General features: G+C 41.6%; 1 protein-coding gene across 1 annotated transcript in view; it reads left to right on the top strand.

Annotated features, from left to right (window-relative positions):
* The first annotated feature begins 1,210 nt into the window (after window positions 1-1,210).
* The window catches only part of LOC142659525 (vascular endothelial growth factor receptor kdr-like), a 198,125-nt gene continuing 175,081 nt past the window's right edge, over window positions 1,211-24,254 (top strand). Inside the window, exon 1 of the mRNA XM_075835736.1 lies at window positions 1,211-1,662. Coding sequence (XP_075691851.1) covers window positions 1,599-1,662 — 64 coding nt within the window. The 5' untranslated portion in view covers window positions 1,211-1,598. The remainder of the gene's footprint in view (window positions 1,663-24,254) is intronic.

Here is a 24,254-nt window from a genome sequence, read left to right as displayed (position 1 = left end):
AGACAGAAGCAGGGAGTTCTCGGTAAGTATGAACTTCTATTTTTTTGACAGGTTGCTGTATATTGGGATCGGTAGTCACTGTCCAGGGTGAAGAAACAGTTACTGCCGATCGCTTAACTCTTTCAGCACCCTGGACAGTGACTATTTACTGACGTCTCCTAGCAACGCTCCCGTAATTACGGGAGCCCCATTGACTTCCTCAGTCTGGCTGTAGACCTAGAAATACATAGGTCCAGCCAGAATGAAGAAATGTCATGTCAAAAAAGCAAGACGCATCTGCAGCACATATAACATTTTCATGACAGCTGCGGACTTCATTGCGGAATTTAGAATCTCCATTGAAGTCAATGGAGAAATTCCGCCATGAGTCCGCAACCAGTCCGCCACAACTCCGCAACAGCCCTAGCATGCTGCCGACACCAAATTCCGCTCCGCAGCCTATGCTCCGCAGCGAAATTTTACGCATCGTCTAAACGAACACTGCTAAATAAAAGTGGAAGTCAATGGACAAACGGCTCCGCTGCGGATTAACGCTGCGGAGTGTCCGCTGCGGAATTCAAGAGGAATTCCGCCACGTGTAGCTTTGCCCTTATAGTGTCAGACTGAAGTACCATGGGAAATTATTCTGAAGGCCCACCATCCAGCTATTCAGAACAAGTGCATGTGCCCTTTTATTTGTTCTGTTATCACTGCACATATGCCATCAGCGATAGGGATTTATAGGTTATTTGTGCATTACTAGTGAGACACAATATAATATCAGAGCCTGGGCCCCACCAAAAGATTCTCTAAGCCTCTGGTGGGTCAATCCAAACCTGCCTAAAAAAAATATCAATTTAGTGTAACTGTTTCATGGTTATTATTCCTTAACAGATGTTTTTTTACACTAGGATTCTTATAAGGTCCAGGTCAATTCAGCAGTGCAATAGTAAAGTCCCTCAGGTCATCCTCATTGAATACCTGTAATCTACCTGTCAGTGATCCATCTATGAGAGGGCAGGAAGGGTCACAGGATTTTTTACACAGAGATCCTTTAAGACCGGAGTATTCAGCACAATCTGTGCAATCTTTGGCTTCAGTTGAGCCAGGAAAAGCTGCCTTGAAGGCATTGGTGACACGAGAGGTTCCTTGGCTTTGTCTGACGTATCTCCTTCCTCTAGAGTTATGTATAAAGAATCTGAGCTAGCAGCAAACATCCCAGCACCAGACAGCAGAGGACAAGCAGGATCTCCTCCTCACTGGTCATGAACTGCTCCTCTATTACTGTCTGTATAAAGTGTGAGCAGTCAACCTCAATCCCAGAAGGTTGGCAGCTGGAAAGAGAAAACTTTGTCCAGAGCTAGAGGGGAAAAGTTATTGGAGCTGCAGCCTGTGTGATCTTCTATTGTGCTCAGTTCTAAACAGCACCTGCAGGCAGAGGCACAAGCAAGTCCGGATCATGAGCTCTGTGAACAGCTCCAGTGCATAGGACCTGCTGCTGGAAGTGGTCATTGTATATACTGGACCCAAGGACTGCTCACCAGGGATTATTGTAAACTGAGATCTTGATATTTATGGACCTCTTCTTTGTTGCCTGTGTATGATCATCACTTGTCACCATGCTCATCAAACACTTTGTGGCTCTGGCTGTTACTTTCCTCCAAGGATTCCAGTGCAACTCAGGTAAGAAGAGGCAGTGACCATCAGCTGCAGTGCATGTGGCTCTGTAATGAGTGGATTGGCTATAGACGTTTTACTGCGTGTCAGGTGTGTGATTGGTTACACAATCTAGAAATGGATCAGTTTCCCCAATACCAGCAACAGGGATTATATAGCATTATGCATGTGGAATGCTGCTACTGATTTTTACTACTCATGTTTATCTAGGATTTGTTGCTTTTTTGCTGTTGTTATGTTTTCGTTATTTAGTTTATACGTCCCAAATATTGACATATTCTGCAAAAAATATTGATGTCTCTGGAGAATTATCACATGTTTCCTAGGAATGCCTCGTGAAATTCCTAGGAAATTTAAAGAGGAGGCTAGATAGCAGAAACATATCCTGCCTAAGAATTAAGATGAAAATGACATCGTACTAATAGTAGTCAATAGAAAACGTCAAAGTTCTCTTAAAGCTGTTGTAGACTTTGTGAATTTGCAATTTACACCAAGAGAATGTGTAATGAGAAAAAAGTGATAATTTACAATAGATAAAATGTATATCCTTTGGAAAATGTACTATGTATACCTAAAGATTTTTTTTATAAGTCATCTCCCATTACTGTTTTATTCTATCATGTCTGTACCCATCAGAATTATAATAACAGAATGAATACAATTGCCACAGTTGTAGCTAGGCTTTCCTTCACCCAAAGAAAAGATTCAGTTCACTGCATTAGCCTTGTATTCTATCTAAATACTCTAGCCTTCTTGTGCTTGATGGCATCCAGCACCTGGGTAACATGCCACCCCCCCCCCCCCCCCAAACCCCCTCCTAGCTATACCTTGATTGTAACACTAAAGATCACTTACTAGTGTAGGAGAATACGCTCTACATGGAAATACAATTTATACATTATATATCATCGGATGATAAGCTACGTACACAGAATATTAGAAATGTGCTAGGGTTGTATGACATCTGTAGCATTAACATGACCAAGTAATAAATGATCGATCAGCTTTTAAAAAATTAAATCCCATCATTGACAAGACCAGAATGGATTACATTCACTAGCCTCATTGCAGCCTTATTGTAAAATGACACGCTATTATACTACAAGCATGTCTAAACTTAGTATAACTGTGACAACAATTGGGATTTTGTTCTTTTCTCATAAGCGCTGTCTGGATACTTTCCCAATGGTAATAGCCAAAGAGCTCTCCAATGTTATGTCATCCTATGTGTTTTCTTTAAGGAGAATGCTATTTCAGATATGTAGTAATATAATTGCTTGGCCTGGCTATAGATTTTTTTTCTTTATTTTCAGATATGTTTTCAATTAGTGCTACAATGTCCCAAAACAAATTTCACTACAGTGTTTAACAATTACCAGCAGATGGCGCTTCCCTCCCCCTATTTTTCAAAGTTGTGATCACTCAGTGTCAAGTTTAATGATATCATTTTGGAGCACAAGAAAATAGTTGATAGATTAGTGAGAATTTTATTTGGACCATAGTACATGTTATGTATGGCAGGGATATATACAACGATTATATTGGATAAATGTCAATTTTCAACGATCATTTGTCACATGTGTGACAATCATTTACCATCATATAAACGTATTCATTTTAAGATTATTACACAAAACTTTACTTTCTTATCCCAACTCCCAAGGATCTCATCTCAATGACTACATGGACATACAATATATCATTTTCAGAATATGAAAGTTTCAGAACCTTATGCAATGACAAAAAATGACTAAGGTCCTGTTCACATCTGCGTCGGTGATTACATAAAAATGCCAGAAAAATAGCACAGGATGCTGCGCTATTTTTTCTGCCATATGACTGACACCAAGACAAAAACCTAACAGACCCCACTAAAATGAATGAGGTCTGTCAAGCGCTGCTGGAGTCTGCCATGAATAGGCAGCATGAGATTTTTGCTGTTCATAAACCAGCACAGATGCACAGACCGTAAAGTGGTTTTAAATATAAGGCTGGAATCACACATGCAATTTTTGTGGCACTTTGTTGAGGCAAACGCATGTATTAAAGAAGTATCAGTCTTTCCTTCTTTTCAGATTCACTCCCGGTTTTGGCCCAAAGCACTGCGTCAAAAACTGCCACAAAAATTGCATGTGTGATTCCAGCCTAAATGATATAATCATTTCTATACAAGAAAATTATCCGCAATTCCATAATAAATCTCTACTATGCGAATTTCGCGGGCCAAAGCAACAGTCCGGTCTACACACCGGCTCATCAGAAAAGCTGGGAACGTTTTCCGTAGTATTCCTGTTCATTTATTAGATTGATCCCACAAATATAGGGAGCAAGTGAAATAATGGATGCTTTTCTGAATATTCATTGCCCTAATGTACAAGCACAATGATAAACCTACACTGAAGATTATAATGTACAAGTCTGCTATAGATGGCTCTGTATAATGCTTATGTTAGACTAAACACTTTCCGACCCTTTCCCCCCAGAATATTTCCTGACAGATTTCACCACCTAATTCCCTGGTAGTCATATCACCGTGGTGTGAAAAACACTTGTCTAAGGTAATATGATGACCCGATGACACTCCTACTCATTTATGGAGAATGTTTCTAGAGCTGTACACAGAAGACAGGGAGAATTACTAATGTCTACAATTGTAGCACTGAAAGGTTTGATCTATCACCTTGAACTACCATGTAGATGTACAAGAATGAAGGTTTAAGGTCAACCCTGAGAGCACGGAGAGTATGCACTTATAAATCAATTTGGAATAGACCAGACGATAGTACCTAGGTGGGCTAAAAACTCTTATCTCCTGTCAAGACTTAGGCCTTATTTATTGGCTAAAGACATAAGTGGGTGATGCGTTAAAAAGAGCCTGGATACTCTATAAACCTTCCAAAAAGCAAGTTAAGTGTGTTGTATGGTTGCCCCCTGGAAATAGCAGATTATTCTTCTGGTTAACAGTTCACTGGGGAGAAGAGACTAAACCTTAGTTATCACAACAGAACTTGTACTTTATTCCAATTATATGTTTTATTTGCTTACAGATGTAGCAGTGCTGAATTTGTTATTTAGTTCTTTGGGGCTGCATTCTTTGTGAATCATGATAACGTAGTAGTTTACCTAAGGTACTTTGTAAAACCACAGATAACACATTGTGATACACTGTATAATGAGCTGGGCCATATGACAAACTGTATTAGACCTATTCTGAAATAAATCCATGTACCAAATCTGCCAGGGTTTTCCCTGGCTGTGTAACGAAAGGCTTTAATAATTATATCTAGTTAAGTAAAGTCACCAGCACGACATGGAGAATATTATTCATATGAGCACAACATACAGAGTTCCGTGCAAGATGTGTGTTGTTACTAATGATTTATCAAAAGTTTTTTATTTTAGTGACAGTTTGTTCAGTGTCACAATTTACTATGCAGTTCAGTCATTAGACTGATGCTCTTAGAACTAGGGATATCTGTCAAATATCCATAAAGGAAAGCTCATGTAGTCAACAGTTTCCCACCGTTATCACTGAATCATTTTTTAGAAGTGTTTTTTTTTATATGTTTACCGGGAGGTAAGGGAACAGCCCAGTGAGCGTGCACATCTGTTTCCATATCACCTATTGACTTTGGTAAAGAGTAATTCAGGTTCATGGGCGACCCAGTGGTCGGACCCCCAACGATCAGGCTTTTAAGGCATATGCAATCAATATACCATAACATTCTATGAGAGGAATTGCCCCTTTAATTAGGAATTTAGAAAGAATCTAGTGAGTAACGCTACAGTCACTGCATTACAAATTGGGGCTTTCTATCTAGATTGTTGTCACAAATTGTACTAATAATATATTATTAAACATGATTAAAATTGGGTGACTTTAACTATGGATCCCAGGGAAACATGTTGTTTCCTCATAACAAAGGTCATATCTGGAATGCATTCGGAGAACAAAGCAGCTACACATCTGGTGTATTAAAATTTAGAATTACAAAGGGTAATAACTTGCTGTAACCCCAGCGACTAAGGAACATACGGTATACAATCAATCTTCTTATGTGAACTTTGGACCCATCACGTCCATGCATTACATGGATAGCCCTTTGACTTCAATGGGCACTGTATAATGTTTAATTTCCCCTGTGGTGGCCCTGCTAGAGATATAAACTCTTGCTGCTGGGTTCCTCCACAGAATACAGATGATTTCAGTGGGACACCTTGTGATCAGGTCTTTATCAGAGGATCCTCCTAACAAAAAGAGATTGCCCACAGCAGACATCCCCTGGGTTTAAAGGGGTTCTGAAGGCAAACCCTTTTTAGAATGAAGCCAGCATTGCGATCAGCTGATTGCCTTGGGTCCTTCTCACCCCTGGCAATCATCTGTTATCATCAGGAGCGGCTTAGTCTCGACATCATACATTTGAAATTTAGCATTACATGGCAGCCATTCAAATAAAGAGCCGTCCATGTAATGCATGGACAGACCAGGCCCGCCAGAGTGAGAGTTTCTCTTAAGGTCCTTTTACACTGGGCGATTATCGGGCAGACAAGCGTTCATATAGTTCATAAACAGGGCAGCAATCAGCAGATGATCGAGCAAACACTTGTTCATCTGCTGATCGTATGGTTTTAAGAAAGTGAAATATTATCGTTGTTGGCAGCACATCTTCCTGTGTAAACAGGGTGACGTGCTGCCGACATGATAATAATGTATGGGGACGAACGATTGGAGTAACGACCGCTCGTCCCCATACATAGCTCCTATAACTAGAACTGGCCGCAGAATCCAAGCGGAGACCAGTGGAGTGAGGGTTGCGCATGCACACAGCTCTCTCCATTCTGTTCAATGGGTGTTGCGGAAACAGCCGAGCAAGAGCTGCTTGGCTGTTTCCATAACAACCATACAACAGAAAAGGGAGAGCTGCTCGCACGCACTACCCCCTCCCCACTGGTCTCCGCCTGGATTCTGCGGCCAGTTCTACATATAGGTGCAGGTCTCAGAGCTGGGACACGCATCTATCAGACATTTTTGGCATTTTCTGTGGATATGCCATAAATGTCTAAGATGGGAAAACTCCTTTAATACAATACAGTAAAATCCAATGACTCACCAGTGATGTCTTCTCAGATTGGAGTTGCTCACTTTTCCTTTCCTTTTTCATCCGGCCCAGATTGCCCTGACGCCTTCTTCCGACTACGTATCGCCTCTGCAGAATTTGCAACACAAACATCTTTGGCTTCTCACTTTTCTAGCACCTCCGCACCTTCTACAAAAACCTCACCATTTATATTGCCCCAGATGGAAATAATTACCCCTGGTGCCACACATTATAATAGTACCCTGCTTTAGGCCACACACATTAATAGTGCCCCACACAACTCCCTTAAAATAGTGCCACACACAGCCCCATGTAGATAGTGCCACACACAGCCCCCTGTAGATAGTGCTACACACAGCCCCCTGTAGATAATGTCATACACAGTCCCCTTTTGTAGATAGTGCCACACACAGCCCCCTCAGGTAGATAGTGCCACACACACAGCCCCCTCTGGTGGATAGTGCGCCACACAGCTCCCTCTGGTAGATAGTGCCACACAGCCCCCTCTTGTAGATAGTGTCACACAGCCCCCCTCTTGTAGATTGTGCCACACAGCCCCCTCTTTTAGATAGTGCCACACACACAGCCCCATCTGGTAGATAGTGCCACACACAGCTCCCTCTGGTAGATAGTGCCACACAGTCCCCTCTTGTAGATAGTGCCACACAGCTTCCCCTTATGTAGATAGTGCCACACAGCCCCCCCCCCCACTGTAGATAGTGCCACACAGCCCCCACTGTAGATAGTGCCACACAGCCCCCACTGTAGATAATGCCACACAGCCCCCACTGTAGACCGTGCCACTCAGTCCCTCCTTTTACATATTACCACACAGCCCCCCCCTTGTACATAGTGCTACACAGTCCCCAACTGTTTATAGTGCCAGACATCACCCCATGTAGTCGATGCCACTCAGTCTCCCCTTGTACATAGTGCTACACAGCCCCCACTGTAGATAGTACCACACAGCCCCCACTGTAGATAGTGCCACACAGCCCCTCTGTAGACAGTGCCACACAGTCCCCCCTTGTGCATAGTGCTACTAAGCCCCCCCTTGTACAAAGTGCTATACAGCCCCCTTTGTATTTAGTGCCACACAGCCCGCCTGTAGGCAGTGCCACACAGTCCCCCTTTGTACATAGTGCTACACAGCCCCTCACTGTAAATAGTGCCACACTGCCCCCTTGTACATAGTGCCACACAGCCCCCCACTGTATATAGTGCGACACCGCACAAAAAAATTTGAGTTACCTAGACCCGTTCCTGCAACGGACGGAGCTCCTACACATCATCGGGACGCCGAGACGGGACCCTTGCATAGGCCAGCGTGATGCAGTGACCTCATCACGCCAGCCTCCACAGGGATTCTTCCCAGCGCCTAGGCTGCAGGCCTAAAGTGGCCTTCAGCCTATAGTATTCAATTGTATGTATGTCCTAGCGATGCCAACGGGCATAATAGGGCCCGTGCTGCCCGTCCCATAAATGTTATAAGCCGGGTGGCCCTGCCTACAAGAGTAAGCAGCGGGGTAGGGAGACAATGTTCTCTGCTCCGGGGCTGGAGACTCTCTTCTCCGATGCCAGATAAAAGCAGTTCACTGTCTGGGCCCACCGGAGCATCCTCTGGTGGGCCAGTCCAATGCTGCCTTTAAGACTTATACACAGAAAGTTTTGCATGAAATAAACCAAATTTAAGAGAAATAAAATCATCATATGAATCATCTTACTGGATAGATACCACTTATCTACTCAAGATTTAAAAGAGTACTTTTTACAAGCTGGACTGCACCAACAGCTCGGATTAATGATTAAAACGTAATTCTAATTGCTTTTGTAAATGGTTAACTAAAATATTATTATATTAACTTCAGCTTAGGAAGAGGGGCTTACATTTAAAATAACATCTTATATGTCCAATGCTAAGCTGCCTATGGTGTTTGTTTTCAAGAAAAGGTTGATACAGAATTGACTGGCTTGAGGAAATTGGTGTTATTTTGGAATAAATAGAATTTCCTAGACTTTTCAATAATGAGACCAAGGCTCATCATTGTTATGGTTAATTCACTGTCTGCTTTGGCATTAATGAGATCAATGAACAAAAGAACCTTACATATTATCAAACCCTGGGGCACCATATATTATATGATGTAGCTATACAATTGTAAGAAAAAGTAAGTTGGAATGACCTTGAATTCTACATTGATTACTAATAAAATGTGGTCTGATTGTTATCTAAGTCACAATTATAGACAAACACAATCTAACTAAGGCTTCGTTCACATCTGCGTCAGAGCTCCGTTCTCGCGTTCCGTCTGAGCTTTCGTTTTGATGGAAGCAATACCATAGTCGACTACGGTCATGCTTCCGTCAAAATGACGGAACCCTTGTACAACAGAGACAAGCGTAAACCATTTGTACCAGATCCGTCACTATTGAAATCAATGGTGATGGAAACAGAAACCTATTGTTTCCATTTGTTTCAGTCAGGACTCCGTTCTCATGGAAAGCACTGACGGAGCGCCACAACAGAGCCCTGACGCAGATGTGAACAAAGCCTAAACTGAGAAACAGTATGCAAATAAGTTCTTCTTCGGAGAAGGAAAACCATCTCCCTAGTGCCTCCTATTGGAGGTAGCTTTCCTGTAAGTTAATGCCTGAACGATAGCACCCTGCTCTTTACTGAGGAGGGGCAAAAAAAACGAAAACAGCTGTTTACAGATGGCTTTCTCTTCCTTTAAAAGAGGACTCTGTCTTTGCTTTAATCCCTAGTTGTCTTTCAAGGCTCTTATATGGGTCAGACATTGACTTTCTGGAAAACTACCTCCAATAGATGGCACTAGAGGGATGGTTTCTCTTCTCCTGAAGCAGAGCTAATTTGCATAGTTTCCCCAGTGGAGCATAACCTGTAACACTCCATACCACCTGGGTAGCTTCAGAGAGAGCCAGCACCCCCCCCCCCCCCCAAGCTCTAATAGTGGACACATGAACAAAGGTCTCAGTACTGTAGGTATTTTGTGGATTGATGTACACCCATGTCTTTAGCATTGCTTTTGTATCCTATTAACTTCATGCGTGTCTATAAGGGCTTATTCAGACGAGCATGATTCACGTACAGAAAAAAATAAGCCCACACACCACTCAATCGACGAAAAAATTAAAACGTTATGGCTCTCAGAATGTGGTGAAAAGAAACCATTTTTTTTTAACAAATAGTTTTTTCTTTGTAAAAGTAGTAAAATATAAACCTATATGAATGTGGTATCACCGTAATCACATTGAGCCACAGAATAAAGTTAAGTTGTCATTTTTACCGCATGGCGAAAGCCGTAAAAACGAAACACAAAAAACATTGGAGGAATCGCCGTTTTTTTCCCAATCTCAGCCCGCAAAGACTTTCCCAGTACATTATATGCTACTTTAAATTGTGCCAATAGAAACGACAACTCCTCCTGCAAAAAAAAATCATCCCTCACACCGCTCTATTGATGGGAAAATCAAAAAGTTATGACTCTTGGAAGGCGGGGAGTGAAAAACGAAAAATCAAAAATCAAAAAATGTCTCAGTCCTGAAGGGGTTAATGGCATATTGCAGCATTTGCATCCCTATCCCATGCATTTACCTTTTACCTTACCTGTTTACGAGACTCTAGTGTAATTCCATTTTTGTATGTGTGTGTGAGAGGTGAAAGTCATAAGAGAAATCTTTCTAAGTATGTTTACTTATTACCCACTAAAGTGACTAAGCCGCAAGTTTGCCTGTTCTAGTAGTAAAAGTAGTAATGCTGTTTATGAACATGAGCCTTTACGTTACGGAAATAAGTTGAAATAGTATTGAAAAAGACTTCCAGAAAACGAGGCGTAATACAAGTGGCCAACTAGCAGTAGGGTGGTTTTCCTAGTAGTGCCAGCTGAACCAGGGAGGAAGCCCTGGGACTCCGGAACTGTGCTCAGAATGCGCCTAACAGCCTTGCGTTTCCACCTAGCTCCTCGCAGCCTTTCCTGTGTTTCTGGTTAGTGTGGGAAAGATGCAGCAAAGGAAGTGCTCAGGGTGTTTGCACAAGCACACTAGAATTGTTCTCTGTTTCAGGGTCACAATAGTGGGACCTCCAAGATATTGTACAAAGCCAGGAGAAGGCCCGGGATTTATGAGCACAAAGAGAAGCTTTTATCAAAGTCTCCCAGCTGTTACACGTGGGCATCCTACTACAGAACAACCTGCTTATGAAAATCATTAACACATTTAAGTGTCCTTCAGTTTTTCTAAATCAAAACAATTTTCGAACAAAAAACAATATTGTGGTATATGCGTCCCGGCATAAGTAGTATTTCCATGCCACGATGTGGCACGTTCATAACATCCGAACTTGTCTTCGCCCTGGGCTAAGGAAGCTTTCCATTTTTATGAATATGATGTGTATATTGCTTGTGTTGTTCTTTATATACAATTATTATGGGATAATCCTGTCAAATCAATTCCTAAAAGTACACGCTTAGTTTTTCTTTGTCAGGTTTCTGTGACATCCTGTGCTGTTCTATCCAGTAAATAAAAGGAAACCTGATGGATCCATTATAAGTTAATGGATAAGTTAATTCCAGTGTGAACAGAGCCTCATCCGTATGAGACTTTTTGTTTTGGTTCTTGTTTTTTAAATCAGCCTGCAAAATTTACCATAGTTACAGACATCAACTGACTGGTCCGGTCACAATCTTTCTATATTCTTTCAAAGCTGTCTCATGAAAACAACCCCTTTTCAACAAGAAGGTGGTACATCGATCAACCGATCACCAAGGGTAAGGCTTCTCTCAACCCTGGGGGAAGCCACGGCAAGCCACACATTTTCCCTGCAGTGGCATATGGACGGGGGTTGTCCTGATAGGACTATTATTTTACCTTGATTGTCATTTATGAGATTAGGAATGGAATTTCTCTCATTAGCACAAATTAGCAACTATTTCACTCAAGGCCCCCCCCCCCCCCCCACATTTATGTATTATTTAATTACATATTATCAATTATTTCCATAGTTATAACACTTTCCACAGCATTCTATATAATGTATTTAATAGAATTAGTCTCCATCCCCAGCGAGGTTCGCAATATCATTTTCTATCTCACGAGCCAAATTGATAGGACCCCATAAATCCTAAAGCTCTTTCGATCCCCCATAAAGTTGCACACTTGAGCATGCATGTGTATTTTTATGGGGAAAGGGGCTCAAGCTGCTGCCAGGTTACCTCATGCAGGAATAAAATCCAACATGCCTTATTCATGTTTCCCCCAACGTCTGCTGTCAGATGGTCGCCATACACATTAGATGGCCAATCCCCCTGAAATCGGATGGTTCCGGTGACTTTGATTCATTAATACAACGAAAGATCAAAACTATATTATTATTATTATTATTACTACGTTAGTAAGGGCTTGTCCAAACGTAACGCTGCAAGCAGAAATTCACCAGCGGTGCGTATTTTCTGTACCGCAGCAGGAATTGTGGACTGAACTGCGTGGAAATACGTGGAAAGTGGACTGAATTGCTGCATTTTTCAGAGGAGATATCACCATCTCCCAGCATTGAAAAAAAACGCACTGTTTTCTGCAGTAAACTACGCAGGAAATGGTGCATTTTTTCCGCAGCGGAATTTCTGCTAGTTTCTGCTGAATTGCTGCAGAAATTTTCTGCCGCAATTCCGTTACGTGTGGACAAGCCCTATGAGAACAAATCTACATATTATGGTCTTCATTTAAAAACTCAAGTCTCATTAAACAGTACACATCTTTTTAGCTTGTCTTACAAAATACAAAAGCTTCATATTACATTGGTCACATACCACACAAACTTATTTACGATTACAGTAGCTATGATTGGTGATTTCAGGAACAGCCTTGCAAGGTTGGCATGAGCCAACAGTTCACAATTTTACCGTCTGTACAATGGGTATGAACAGGCATGTTACTGATGATTACCGACAATGAGTAACACATTCTATGAGTAATATGATCACTTACACGAGGAAAACATTCTGCACTGTAACCAATTGAACCATAGTCTTAGTATATGGGAGAAAATTATTATAGTTTAGTCTCTTCAAGAATGAAACTCTTTTACTAAACATTCTATATACATTGTGAGTTATAACCAGTACTGTAACTTTACATTGTGATACTTTGCGTTTTTAGACTTATAGATAGATACGAGTCTGTAACGAAAACATCTGTATGGTCCTCTTGTTGTGGATTTGTATCACTGAAAATCACTTAACTGTGTCATTACGTATTTCCTAAGAAGCGTTCACACAGTCAGAGCGCAGATAGTGTAACACAATCCTGATGTTACTTCCTTTCCCTGTCTCACCCAAAAGAGATAAGCTCCAAGATGTGAAATTTCTACATAGGAACATACGATAACTCCCATATCATAGCATTATGTGTACTTTACAACTCTACCATAAAGTTGTGCCTTGTTTGATGACCCAATAAAAGGGCACTAGGCAGTTATCATGTTGATGACCAATATGAACCGATTATATACGACACTAACCTGTCTGTCTCACCTAAAAATAATTTCTGTATGTTTTTGCCGGTGGCATATTAACCCCTTAATGACCGGGCCTGAAAAGACCTTAATGACCAGCTACATTTTTCTGTTTTTGCCTCAATGCCTTTCAGCAGCCATTACTTTTTTATTTTTTAATTGATGTGGCTGTATGAGGCCTTGTTTTAGGCGAGAGAAATAGTAAAAAAAAATTCCACAGTTTGGGGGTACAATTTTTTTTTTTTTACGGTGGAATATAGGAAAAAGCGATTATTGGCATTGTTTTTCTTGTTTCTTTTTTATGCCGTTCCTGTTTCACGCTAAATAACCCATTAGATTAATTCCTCAGGTTATTACGGTCGTGTAGATACCTAACATGTGTATGTTTTTTGTTTTTATTTAGTGTAGGGGCAATAAAATATATTTTATGCAAAATAATGCCTTATTTTTGTGACTTTTTTTATTTATTTATTTTTTTGGGACTTTTTAAAGGGATAACTTTATTTATAACTTAATTTTTTACTTGTAATGTATTAGCATACTCCTGTACACTAATACATTACACTGTGTCACTATGACATAGGCTGCTGATCGGGCACCACATGGTGTGCCCGAACAGTAGGCAAACGGAACAGACAGCCCTGGGGTCCTTTCTAGGTCCCCAGGGCTGACTGCAGAGGGGATTCTGGTGATGCGATCAAAAAGGGGAATTCCCTTTGATCATGCCGCGGTCACGGACCGGGGTAATCAAAGGGTTAAACATCTGGGGTCCGAATGTTTTCTGACCCCAGCTGTGTTCAGCAGGCTTCTCTAGGATCAGGAGCTGTTAATTACAGCTCCTGCTTAGAGGATGAGCGCTCATCAGCCTGATCTACAGTGACGCCAAAAGACGTCGTTGTAGGTTGAGGACCTGCACCGTCTGCCTTCAAAAGACGGTGGGCGGTCATTAAGGAGTTAATGATAATACTATATGATAATACTTGCCAGTTATTGGCTTTGCCCTTGAGGTTATAGACTGGATGTATACCGTTTGCTGAATTTCAACAGAATTTAAAGGGGTTAAAATGTATATACTGGAAATTTCTTGTAATACAGCCTCTGGCTATTTGGCAATAGAATGTGTCTAGTAACTGTCAACACGAGTCCACAACTACATTTTAATAAGCAATTTGGAATCTTTCTAGTGTGGTTGTGCAATGTGAGCTGTGGGTAAGAAGAGGAGGAAGTATAAATGTAGTGGCGCTGAGAAGTGTATATGCTCTAGTGTAGTACAGTGCAAAAAAAGCTGAGCACCTTTAGGGGGTACAGAGGTTGCAATCACACCGGGGCTCGGGTATTTCTTAAAGGGGGCCCAGTGACTTTAAGTTACACCTCTGCATACATACATTCACCATAGGTAGAGAAATGCAAAGCTGGTACTCTAATACATGACCTTAAAAAAATTTTTTTTACTAGTCAGTGTATTATATTTGTCTGTGGTGGAATAATATACTTCAAATCACCATATTGTAATGGGATTTAACAAGATTATAAATATGATTTATGTGTACTGTGATAGTTTCATTAAACCAGGGCTGGTACTTTTCTTGTATTATGCATATATTGCTACTCATGTGGCTCTCTTATTACTGTCGTACTGTTATCTTAGCAGGACTTTGAGACGAGATAGTAACAATGCTTGCTTCCTGGAGCATCTGTAATCTGAAACATTGAAGCCACATATTGCAGCAGGCTGGGGGCAGCTTAAAGTATTTTTATGTGACTGTAGTCAGCCTAAGCATCCGTGATATCTATTCTCAGAAGAAAAATGACATTAACATACACTTTACAGTAAGCAATGGGCTTCCAGATGGACAATGAATCTGGGTTCAATTTGGCTCTCATATTATAAATATGTTTGTACTTTCAGATTTCATTTGAAGATAAGGAACTCATTTTGTAACGTTCAGTGTACACGGTAGCCATATGGTCATATTTATTTGTCGAATATTAGGAAGGCCATCGATCAGCCGATACTAACTGACGATAAGCTGTACATCCCATATCTTGGCCTGTCAAAGCCAGAACTATTTTTCAATATATGAAATACAACAATTAGGAGGTCTCTTGATATTATTAATTCCAAGGAAGAATCATTTTTAAAAATAGATGGCAAGTACTGTCCCTGACATGGTAGCACAAACCCCACAATACTCAATCAAAATGAAATAAAACATGACAACAGTTTCTTTGGATAAAAATGGCCACGGTGTTTATTAAGGGTAACCTAAGATAAAATAATTCGAAGAGAATAACCATAAATAATCGAATAAATAATAAAATATAAATATTTTGACCAATAAAAACCAAGTCCGCCCAGCATTAGCTGGGTGACAAACCCCTCTAACAAACAACGTGACGTGAAGGAATTTAAGAACAATAGGGCGGGAGGGTGGGCGACGGTCCAATCTTCAAAAACTGGCTGCTTGACCACGATGAACTGCTCCTTTTATGTCCAATTTTCCCGCCTTTAGGATTTTATCAATGACCAATCAGCTGGCCTTCCACAAAACTGCCTGGAGATAGAATCTGCCAGAACCTGCTCATGCAATTGCACAGCTGACCTAGGTCCAATCAGCTGGGACCAACTCCAAACTGCCCAGAGACAGAAACAACTGGAAACCGGCTCGTGCCACCAGCACAGCTTACCCGGGGGACACCACGATGGTAAGTACCATTCTAATATAAAATAACAAATGGAGAAAAGAGGGAAAGGGGGAGAGAAAAACATACCAAGCAAAAAACATATTTTATTAACAACTTATGGGGGGCCGTGCGACCATGTGTCCCCCAGGCAATAGCCTGGGGGGCCCCTGACATGGTAGCACAAACCCCACAATACTCAATCAAAATGAAATAAAACATGACAACAGTTTCTTTGGATAAAAATGGCCACGGTGTTTATTAAGGGTAACCTAAGATAAAATAATTCGAAGAGAATAACCATAAATAATCGAATAAATAATAAAATATAAATATTTTGACCAATAAAAACCAAGTCCGCCCAGCATTAGCTGGGTGACAAACCCCACAAGCCATGACATTACCAAGACATGGCCCCCCCAAAACACCGCAGCCATTCTTCAATTAAATTCTGCAGGCCCAAATTGAAAATATCGATACCCACATCAGAAAGATGTATACAATCATTTCTGAACAGCCCGTCTGTGAGGTCTTCAAGGTCACTGTGTCTATAAGAAAGACCACCGAGGACCGACATGTATTTAGACATGGCTCTATTAATCCTTTTACGGATTCGATTCAAAAACTTATAATTTCCAGAGGACCATAGCAGTCTTGGAATAATCTCTGAAAAGGAAATAGTAGCGTCAGGGAAAAGACATTTCAACAAGGCTATATCCCTTCTCATTTCCCAAAGTAAGTCCAAAGTCTTTTCTTTACCTAGGTCATTGCCTCCAGCATGGATGATAATTAAATTCGGATCCGGCCAATAAGAACTCAGTGATTTAACTAAAGAAAACACGTTCTTCCATTGCAAACCCCTTACCCCATGCCAAAAAACCGAAAAAACTAGCGGATCCATAGACAAATTTTCTGTATAGGACCTTCTCGCGGCTCTCTTCTGTGCCCAAAATATAAAAGAGTGGCCAAGGATCCAAACAACCAAACGCTTACCTGTGGATATATAATTACACTACTAACAAGTCTGGTCGAACATAAAGTTTAAATCTATTAGACTCCCACCTTCCAATTCTTTTTATAATCCCTTCATCAATTCCTAACTGTGCAGCTTCCGTAGCTGCACCTATTCTAAACGAATGGGAGGATATTTTTAAATGCTCCAACTTCAGGGACTTCAAACATTTCTTCAAAACAGAGTTAAACTGAAATCTGGACAGCTGATCCCCATTCTGATGAATCAGGAAAGCAACCCCAAGACTCGGCCTGATTGACAACCAATGTTTAACATTAGAAACTGGGCAAAGAACAGAACCCGAAAACTGATTAATTCTAACCAAACGACCTTTTCCTAATTGATCTGTCTTAGATTTTTTTAACAATAACAAAACATGGTCAATTTTGCAACTAACATCCTGAAATGAAAGGCCCGGGACTGAAACTTTACTCTCTGCCACCAGTTCGCTTATTCTCAAGGCTGCAAAGAACATTAACACAAATGCTGTTCTAAACAAACACACTTCAAAATTACTAAAACAAACTAAATGTAACACATTGAATAATTTTAACAACAAATCTAATGAAATAGGCCTTCGTCTTTCCACAACCGGAGCTGACCTATGGTAACCTTTCAAAAGCTGCTTAACTGGGAAGAGCGAAGAAATAGCCGGACAACTGTTTAATTTAAGAAAGAAAGAGATGCCTGCCAGAGACTTAGAAATGGAGGCAAATGACAGCCTCCTACTAATCAGGCTACATACAAATTTTAAAACTAGACCTACCTCATTATGAAAGAAATTACAGTTCTCATTAACACAGAAATTAACCCACTCCTTCCAAGCAGCTGAATAATCAGCCCATGTTCTTGGAGCCAAGGATCTCTGAATATTAACATAGATTAGTCCCAAATCAGATTCCATAAATGAGGAGGACACGGAATTCCACAAAGCTCCGCTTCTGGTGCCATCGTTCTGAACCTCCGCCACTGGCAACGAGATAATGAATCTGCTATATCATTCTTTTTTCCTTCTATATAGCTAGCTTTCAACCAGATGTTCAACTTCAGACAACATAAAGTTAAATGTCTTAATATCTTAACTACTAATTCACATTTTGAAGATAATGTGTTAATTGCAAAGACCACACCTTTGTTATCTGTAAACAACAAAATTCTCCTATTCTTAAAATAATGACCCCATACAACTATGGCTACCAAAACCGGAAATAATTCCAATAAGACAATATTTGAAGTAACTTTGCTTACACGCCAAGCACTGGGCCATAACTCAGCCGACCATTGACCATTAAAGAATGCCCCGTAGCCCATACTACCGGCTGCATCCGTAAATAAAGACAAAGAGTCAGAATCCTCAAAATTAAACTGCCAGCAACTGCGTCCATTAAATTTAGATAAAAATTCTAGCCATACAGCTAAATCTTCTTTTAGCTGAACCGTTAACCTAATATGGGACCTAGGTGACTTAAGACCCCTTGTTGAAAAATACAGTCGCTTTGAAAAAACTCTTCCCATAGGAATAACTCTAGAGGCAAAGCTCAACAACCCTAACAGTGACTGCATATCACGTAATGAACATTTCTTCCTAGCTAACATACTGACTAAAGAAACCCTTAACTTTAACAATTTTTCCTCTGGTAAACTAAATTCCATTCTCTCAGAATCTATTCTAATACCTAAAAATTCTAATGACCTACATGGAAACACAGTCTTCTCTTCAGCTAACGGAACACCAAAAAATTTCATAAACTCAACAAATTTTAACAATAAGGAATAACATAACTCAGAACTAGCATCACCTATAAACAAAAAGTCATCAAGATAGTGCAGAACACCTCCATCCGGAATTTGCTTCTGCACTACCCAATGTAAAAAGGATGAAAATGCCTCAAAATAGAAACAAGATAAAGAAAAACCCATTGGTAAACATTTGTCATAAAAATAATCACCTTCAAATTGAAAACCTAGAGAGTTGAAACCTGCAGGGTTAACTGGTAGTAAACGGAAAGCTGATTTGATATCAGCTTTTGCTAACAAAGCATTTTGACCAAACTGTCTCAATAAAGAGACAGCCTGATCAAACGAAGCATAGTGTACTGTCGCTTTAGACTTGTCAGCATCATCGTTTAATGAAGCCTTAAACGGGTAAGAAAGGTGATGTATTAAACGGAATGAATTCAATTCCTTCTTAGGGACAATTCCTAAAGGTGAAAGTCTAAAGTTTGTAAACGGCGGATGTATAAAAGGACCAGCGATCCTGCCAGTTTCAAGCTCTTTCAGGATTTTCTGATGCACAATATCCTTATGCTGCTGGATGGATTTCAAATTATCCACCCAGCAACAACCAGATCCTTTGAAAGAAGGGATATCAAAACCAAACTTAAAACCGTTAAAAATTAAATTAGCTTTCTCCCTGTCTGGGAACATTTCTAGCCAAGGCGCCATTCTTATTAATTTCACTGGCGTCCATGCTTTTGGATAACTGTTCTTTGGAACTAGGGGGTTGAGACTGGTTTGCTCTTTTAAAACAGCGACACATTGGGTGCGAACCCCCACAAAAGGAACATTCATGTTTATACCGACAATTGTTCAACCATTTACACTGAGCTTCATTATAAGCAAAGCAAACTCCTTTCCTCAACGTATTCTGAGAACTAGGCTGCTGCTTGGGCACTGACCTTTGTGGAAGCATTAAACTAAGCCACAAACCAACATCCTTAGTGCCCCATTTTAATGAAGGGTACACTGCCATCTTCTGGCGAAACATTTCATCATAATTGTACCATGCTAATCCACCAAACTGGCGGTAAGCCTCAAGAATAATGTCTACATGCTGAAATAAATTACTAGAATTAATGAAAGACTTTTCCCCTAAAACTGAAGCATAGATACAGAACGCCTGTAGCCAGTTAAAGAAAGACTTAGGAGGAGAACGTTTTTTATCCTCATCTTTATCAGACTTACCATCCTGCTTGACAAGAGTCTCCTTCGCAGATGGTAATAAAGAAAATAAATCTATAAACTCGTTCCTCCAAATACGCTCCTTAATTGCTGGCTGTAAATGAAAACCTAATGGCGAAATATCGCAAGACATCACTTCCTTACAACAAGTTTCCGAAACACCAATTCCTTTCTCTAAAACAGGAATATTACTAAAACCAGCATTCTGTAAATGCTGACTACTATGCTTCCATACATCAGCGGGGGAACTAGCAGGAACAGCCGACTTACTGACCAAATCAGCTAATAATTTTAAAATATCAAACATTCCATTAGAATTGAGGGGAGGGGGGATGGGGTGGGACAGATAAGGGGTAGCTGGCATCTCACCACTCTGTTCCACCTGTCCTGGGTCCTGCACCACTTCTGCTACCTCCTGCTGCGTGCCTGTAGATCCTGGGGAAACTTGCGGACAGGAAAGTTGACTCCTGGGACCTCTTCTTCTCCTTGATACTGGCGGGGGTGGGGAATAAGCCACCCTAGTCTTCCGGCTCCTCTTCCTCGGTTGCAGCTCTGAAGAAAAGTCCTGCGCCGCCTCTAAAACCAGTGAGGCCGGCGCTTCCGCTGTGTCCTCTACACCATCCTTGGAGCAGGAGGGGGTACCCGACCAACCTGTTGTCTCCCGTTCTCTGACTAAACTTCTGGCCAGCGGGTTAGCCAATTGCGCCGGCACTTGCTGCGCACTTCCGGCACTGTGCGCCACCTTCTTTGATGACACGGTCGGCCGCCTCCTTTCAAGCTCCGGCACCTGGAGCGAACGTCCAGAACTGCGCTCCACCCTCATTGATGACTCTGCTGCAGACTTCATCCTCTTGGCTGCAGCTGATGACGGCACCTCGAGCGACGACCCAGCAGGAGACACTGCTTCCTCTATGTCGTCTTCCAGCCCAGTAAGTTCGCTTCTTCCCTCGACTTCCCTCGACGGCGCTGCTGCTAGGCATTGCCTCAGCCAGTTTTCTCCTCCTTCAGACTCCGCTCTTCTGATCAGCTCCATCAGCAGGACATCCATGGCGACGGTCCAATCTTCAAAAACTGGCTGCTTGACCACGATGAACTGCTCCTTTTATGTCCAATTTTCCCGCCTTAAGGATTTTATCAATGACCAATCAGCTGGCCTTCCACAAAACTGCCTGGAGATAGAATCTGCCAGAACCTGCTCATGCAATTGCACAGCTGACCTAGGTCCAATCAGCTGGGACCAACTCCAAACTGCCCAGAGACAGAAACAACTGGAAACCGGCTCGTGCCACCAGCACAGCTTACCCGGGGGACACCACGATGGTAAGTACCATTCTAATATAAAATAACAAATGGAGAAAAGAGGGAAAGGGGGAGAGAAAAACATACCAAGCAAAAAACATATTTTATTAACAACTTATGGGGGGCCGTGCGACCATGTGTCCCCCAGGCAATAGCCTGGGGGGCCCCTGACATTTGTCAGAGGCTACTTTTATATAGTCTCATGTGAGTAACTTTAAACAGTCAATTCATTTGTCTTCTTTGGAAAGAACAGATGCTATAATTCATGTTATCCACTTTTTACAAATGATTTTGCAATTCCTCATTGCCCCTTCTCTACCCTCAGCTTGGTTTCATTTCAGCTAAGCAATTTGGTACAGACTGGTTGCTAGGGATGTGCTTCCTGACAACTGCATACCAGGCTCCAGCTGCTGTACTCCTAGTAACCAGTCTGTCTCAATTAATAGCTGGGCAGTTCAAAGCTTGATAAACATTGTGATTACATCAATAATTGGTAAAGCCATTATATTCTCCATCTCATTCCACTATTAATTATAGTGGCAGACAATAATATCATGCTGTGTACCAGTGGCATAACTACTGCTATAGCAGCCGTAGCGGCCGCTACGGGGCCGCAGCATGAGGGGGCTCGTGCCACCCGGACAAACTATAGGCCGTTTTTTTGGGGGGTGGGGGTCTATATGGCGTTATCTACAGGGGGGCTGTATTGCGTCATCTACAGGGGGGGCTGTATGGTGTTATCTACAGGGGGGACTGTATGGTGTTGTCTACAGGGGGGGCTGTATAGCGTAATCTACAGGGGGGGTTGTATGGCGTTATCTACAGGGGGGTTGTATGGCATTATCTACAGGGGGTTGTATGGCGTTATCTACAGGGGGCTGTATGGCGTTATCTACAGGGGGCTGTATGCCGTTATCTACAGGGGGCTGTATGCCATTATCTACAGAGGGGATTTGGGGCGGTATGGCGTTATCTACAGGGGGCTGTATGGCGTTATCTACAGTGGGCTGTATGTTGCTATCTATAGGGGGCGCTGTGTGGTAGAATCTATAGGGAGGCACTATCTACAAGGGGGGGTTGTGTGATACCCAGGGGAGGGGGGCCCCCAGTCAAAAGTTTGCTATGGGGCCCAGTCTTTCCTAGTTACGCCCCTGCTGTGTACGTTTACTCACAGATTTTCTATAGTATTTAAATGTTGGCTTTAATGATCTCTTAAAGGTTGCAAACAGGTGGTATTCCGAAAACTTGACTCACACCATTTGGTATTACAGACATCAGTATTAGTGATTAGATACATGTAAGTTACGTACACGTCTAGGATCTCCAGTGAACTGAGTACAGATTCATCTGCTTTTCTTCACCTAATCAAAGGTGACCCATTGTTACTATATGATACTACCAATACATACATCCTAAGACTTGCTGACAGTCATGCAGAATTGATGTACAGTGGAGGGCTTTGTGCTAGTTACTCTCTTCAGATAGAATCATTTATCTCCTTTACATCTGTTTGATGACAACGTTTTCAAATAATCAGGTAAAGGTTATTGTCAGTAGGAAGGAATGTGATGACACTTATTAGATCAGTGTGGGGCATGGGGGCAAATCCACATAGGACAATGTATATGAAATGCTTTTCATGTTAAGGAGGAGCATGTGTGATAAGGTCAAGCCTAGGTGGCCCCTCGGAGAATGTAGACTTCTGATGCTTAGTTGGGTACTGACAGACTTAATGAATTCTTGGCGCTCGCAGCAGCAGTCCCAGACAGAGATATGACCTAAGGGGACACATAGCTACCACAAACTGTGGCCTAATCTTAAGGAGTGTATCATACAGTCATACACAGGCGCCAGATTCATCTACTGTAATTCTATCCCATTTACTAAAGTAGCATTTTACTGAATGCAGTGTTTTCTGACAGTTTCTAACATTCTAGGTCTGTTTTATAAATATGGGTTTATGTGGTCGTTTTTAGGCATTAGTTTGGCACAGCTCATTTCAATCACCGTGTTTGTACATTGTCCTTATACTGTATTTGTGCTGTGGTTTTACACCAACAGTCCAGCATACCGGTAAAACTCAGACTACTGACTATTAGGGATTCAGCATGTGTCAGGCCCCATGCTCGCGACCGTAAAAAAACCTCTGTAATTGCGGACCGCAATACGGTCCGCAATTACGGACCCGCCCGGTTCTATTGGCCACGGAAGGGTGTCCGTGCCGTAGGAACATGCCGGGAATTATGGAGCATGTCCTACTTTTCGATCTTTACAGGCCGTGCTGCTCTTTGCATCAGAGCATGGCATGAAAATGCGGCCCGCAGCAGTTGGCGGCCAGCCGTGCCCGCAATCGTGGGCCGTGATTACGGGCACGGCCGTGTGCATGAGGCCTAAATGTAAATTACTTTACTGGGAATATGGATAATGTGAAGAAATATTGTCAGTACAATGCTGAGTCATATTTGTCACTCAGAAAGTTAAAGAAAATGTACCGTAAGTTTGTAAAACACTGCATATCATGCCGCATGTCTGTGCTGTAAACACATGGAGATGGTCTAATACAGAATGTTACTTCCAGCATCCTGCTCATTATGAGCCAAGACTGTGGAATTTAGGGAATTTAGTCCCTTGTGTCATTCTTATGCACTAGCTGGAAGTTTTGCAATCAAATAATAGTTATACGAGGATTGAACAAGCCTCACTTCTTCTTTCCTTTTAATTTGAGTTAGGATCCTTATTCTATTTAAACAGAAAAAAGGTTTGACAGACAGTAAGATGCATTAAAGCCCTTTTACATAGGCCAATAAGCGGGGGATGGAGTGCACGCACAAACGCTCGTTCCTGATAATTACCCTTTGTAAATAGGGCATTTATCATCTGACAAAGAAAAGAAGCAAAAACTCGTTTGTTGGCTGATCAGATCTTTTATGCGAGCAAAAAAATGGTCGCTTGTCGGCAGCGTATCTATCTGTATTAACGATTTTTTGTCCCCATACTTTCCGCTCATTGCTAAGTT

This window comes from Rhinoderma darwinii, chromosome 8 (genome assembly GCF_050947455.1).
Source record: "Rhinoderma darwinii isolate aRhiDar2 chromosome 8, aRhiDar2.hap1, whole genome shotgun sequence".
NCBI classification, from domain to species: domain Eukaryota; kingdom Metazoa; phylum Chordata; class Amphibia; order Anura; family Rhinodermatidae; genus Rhinoderma; species Rhinoderma darwinii.
This window is presented reverse-complemented; position numbering and strand designations above follow the sequence as displayed.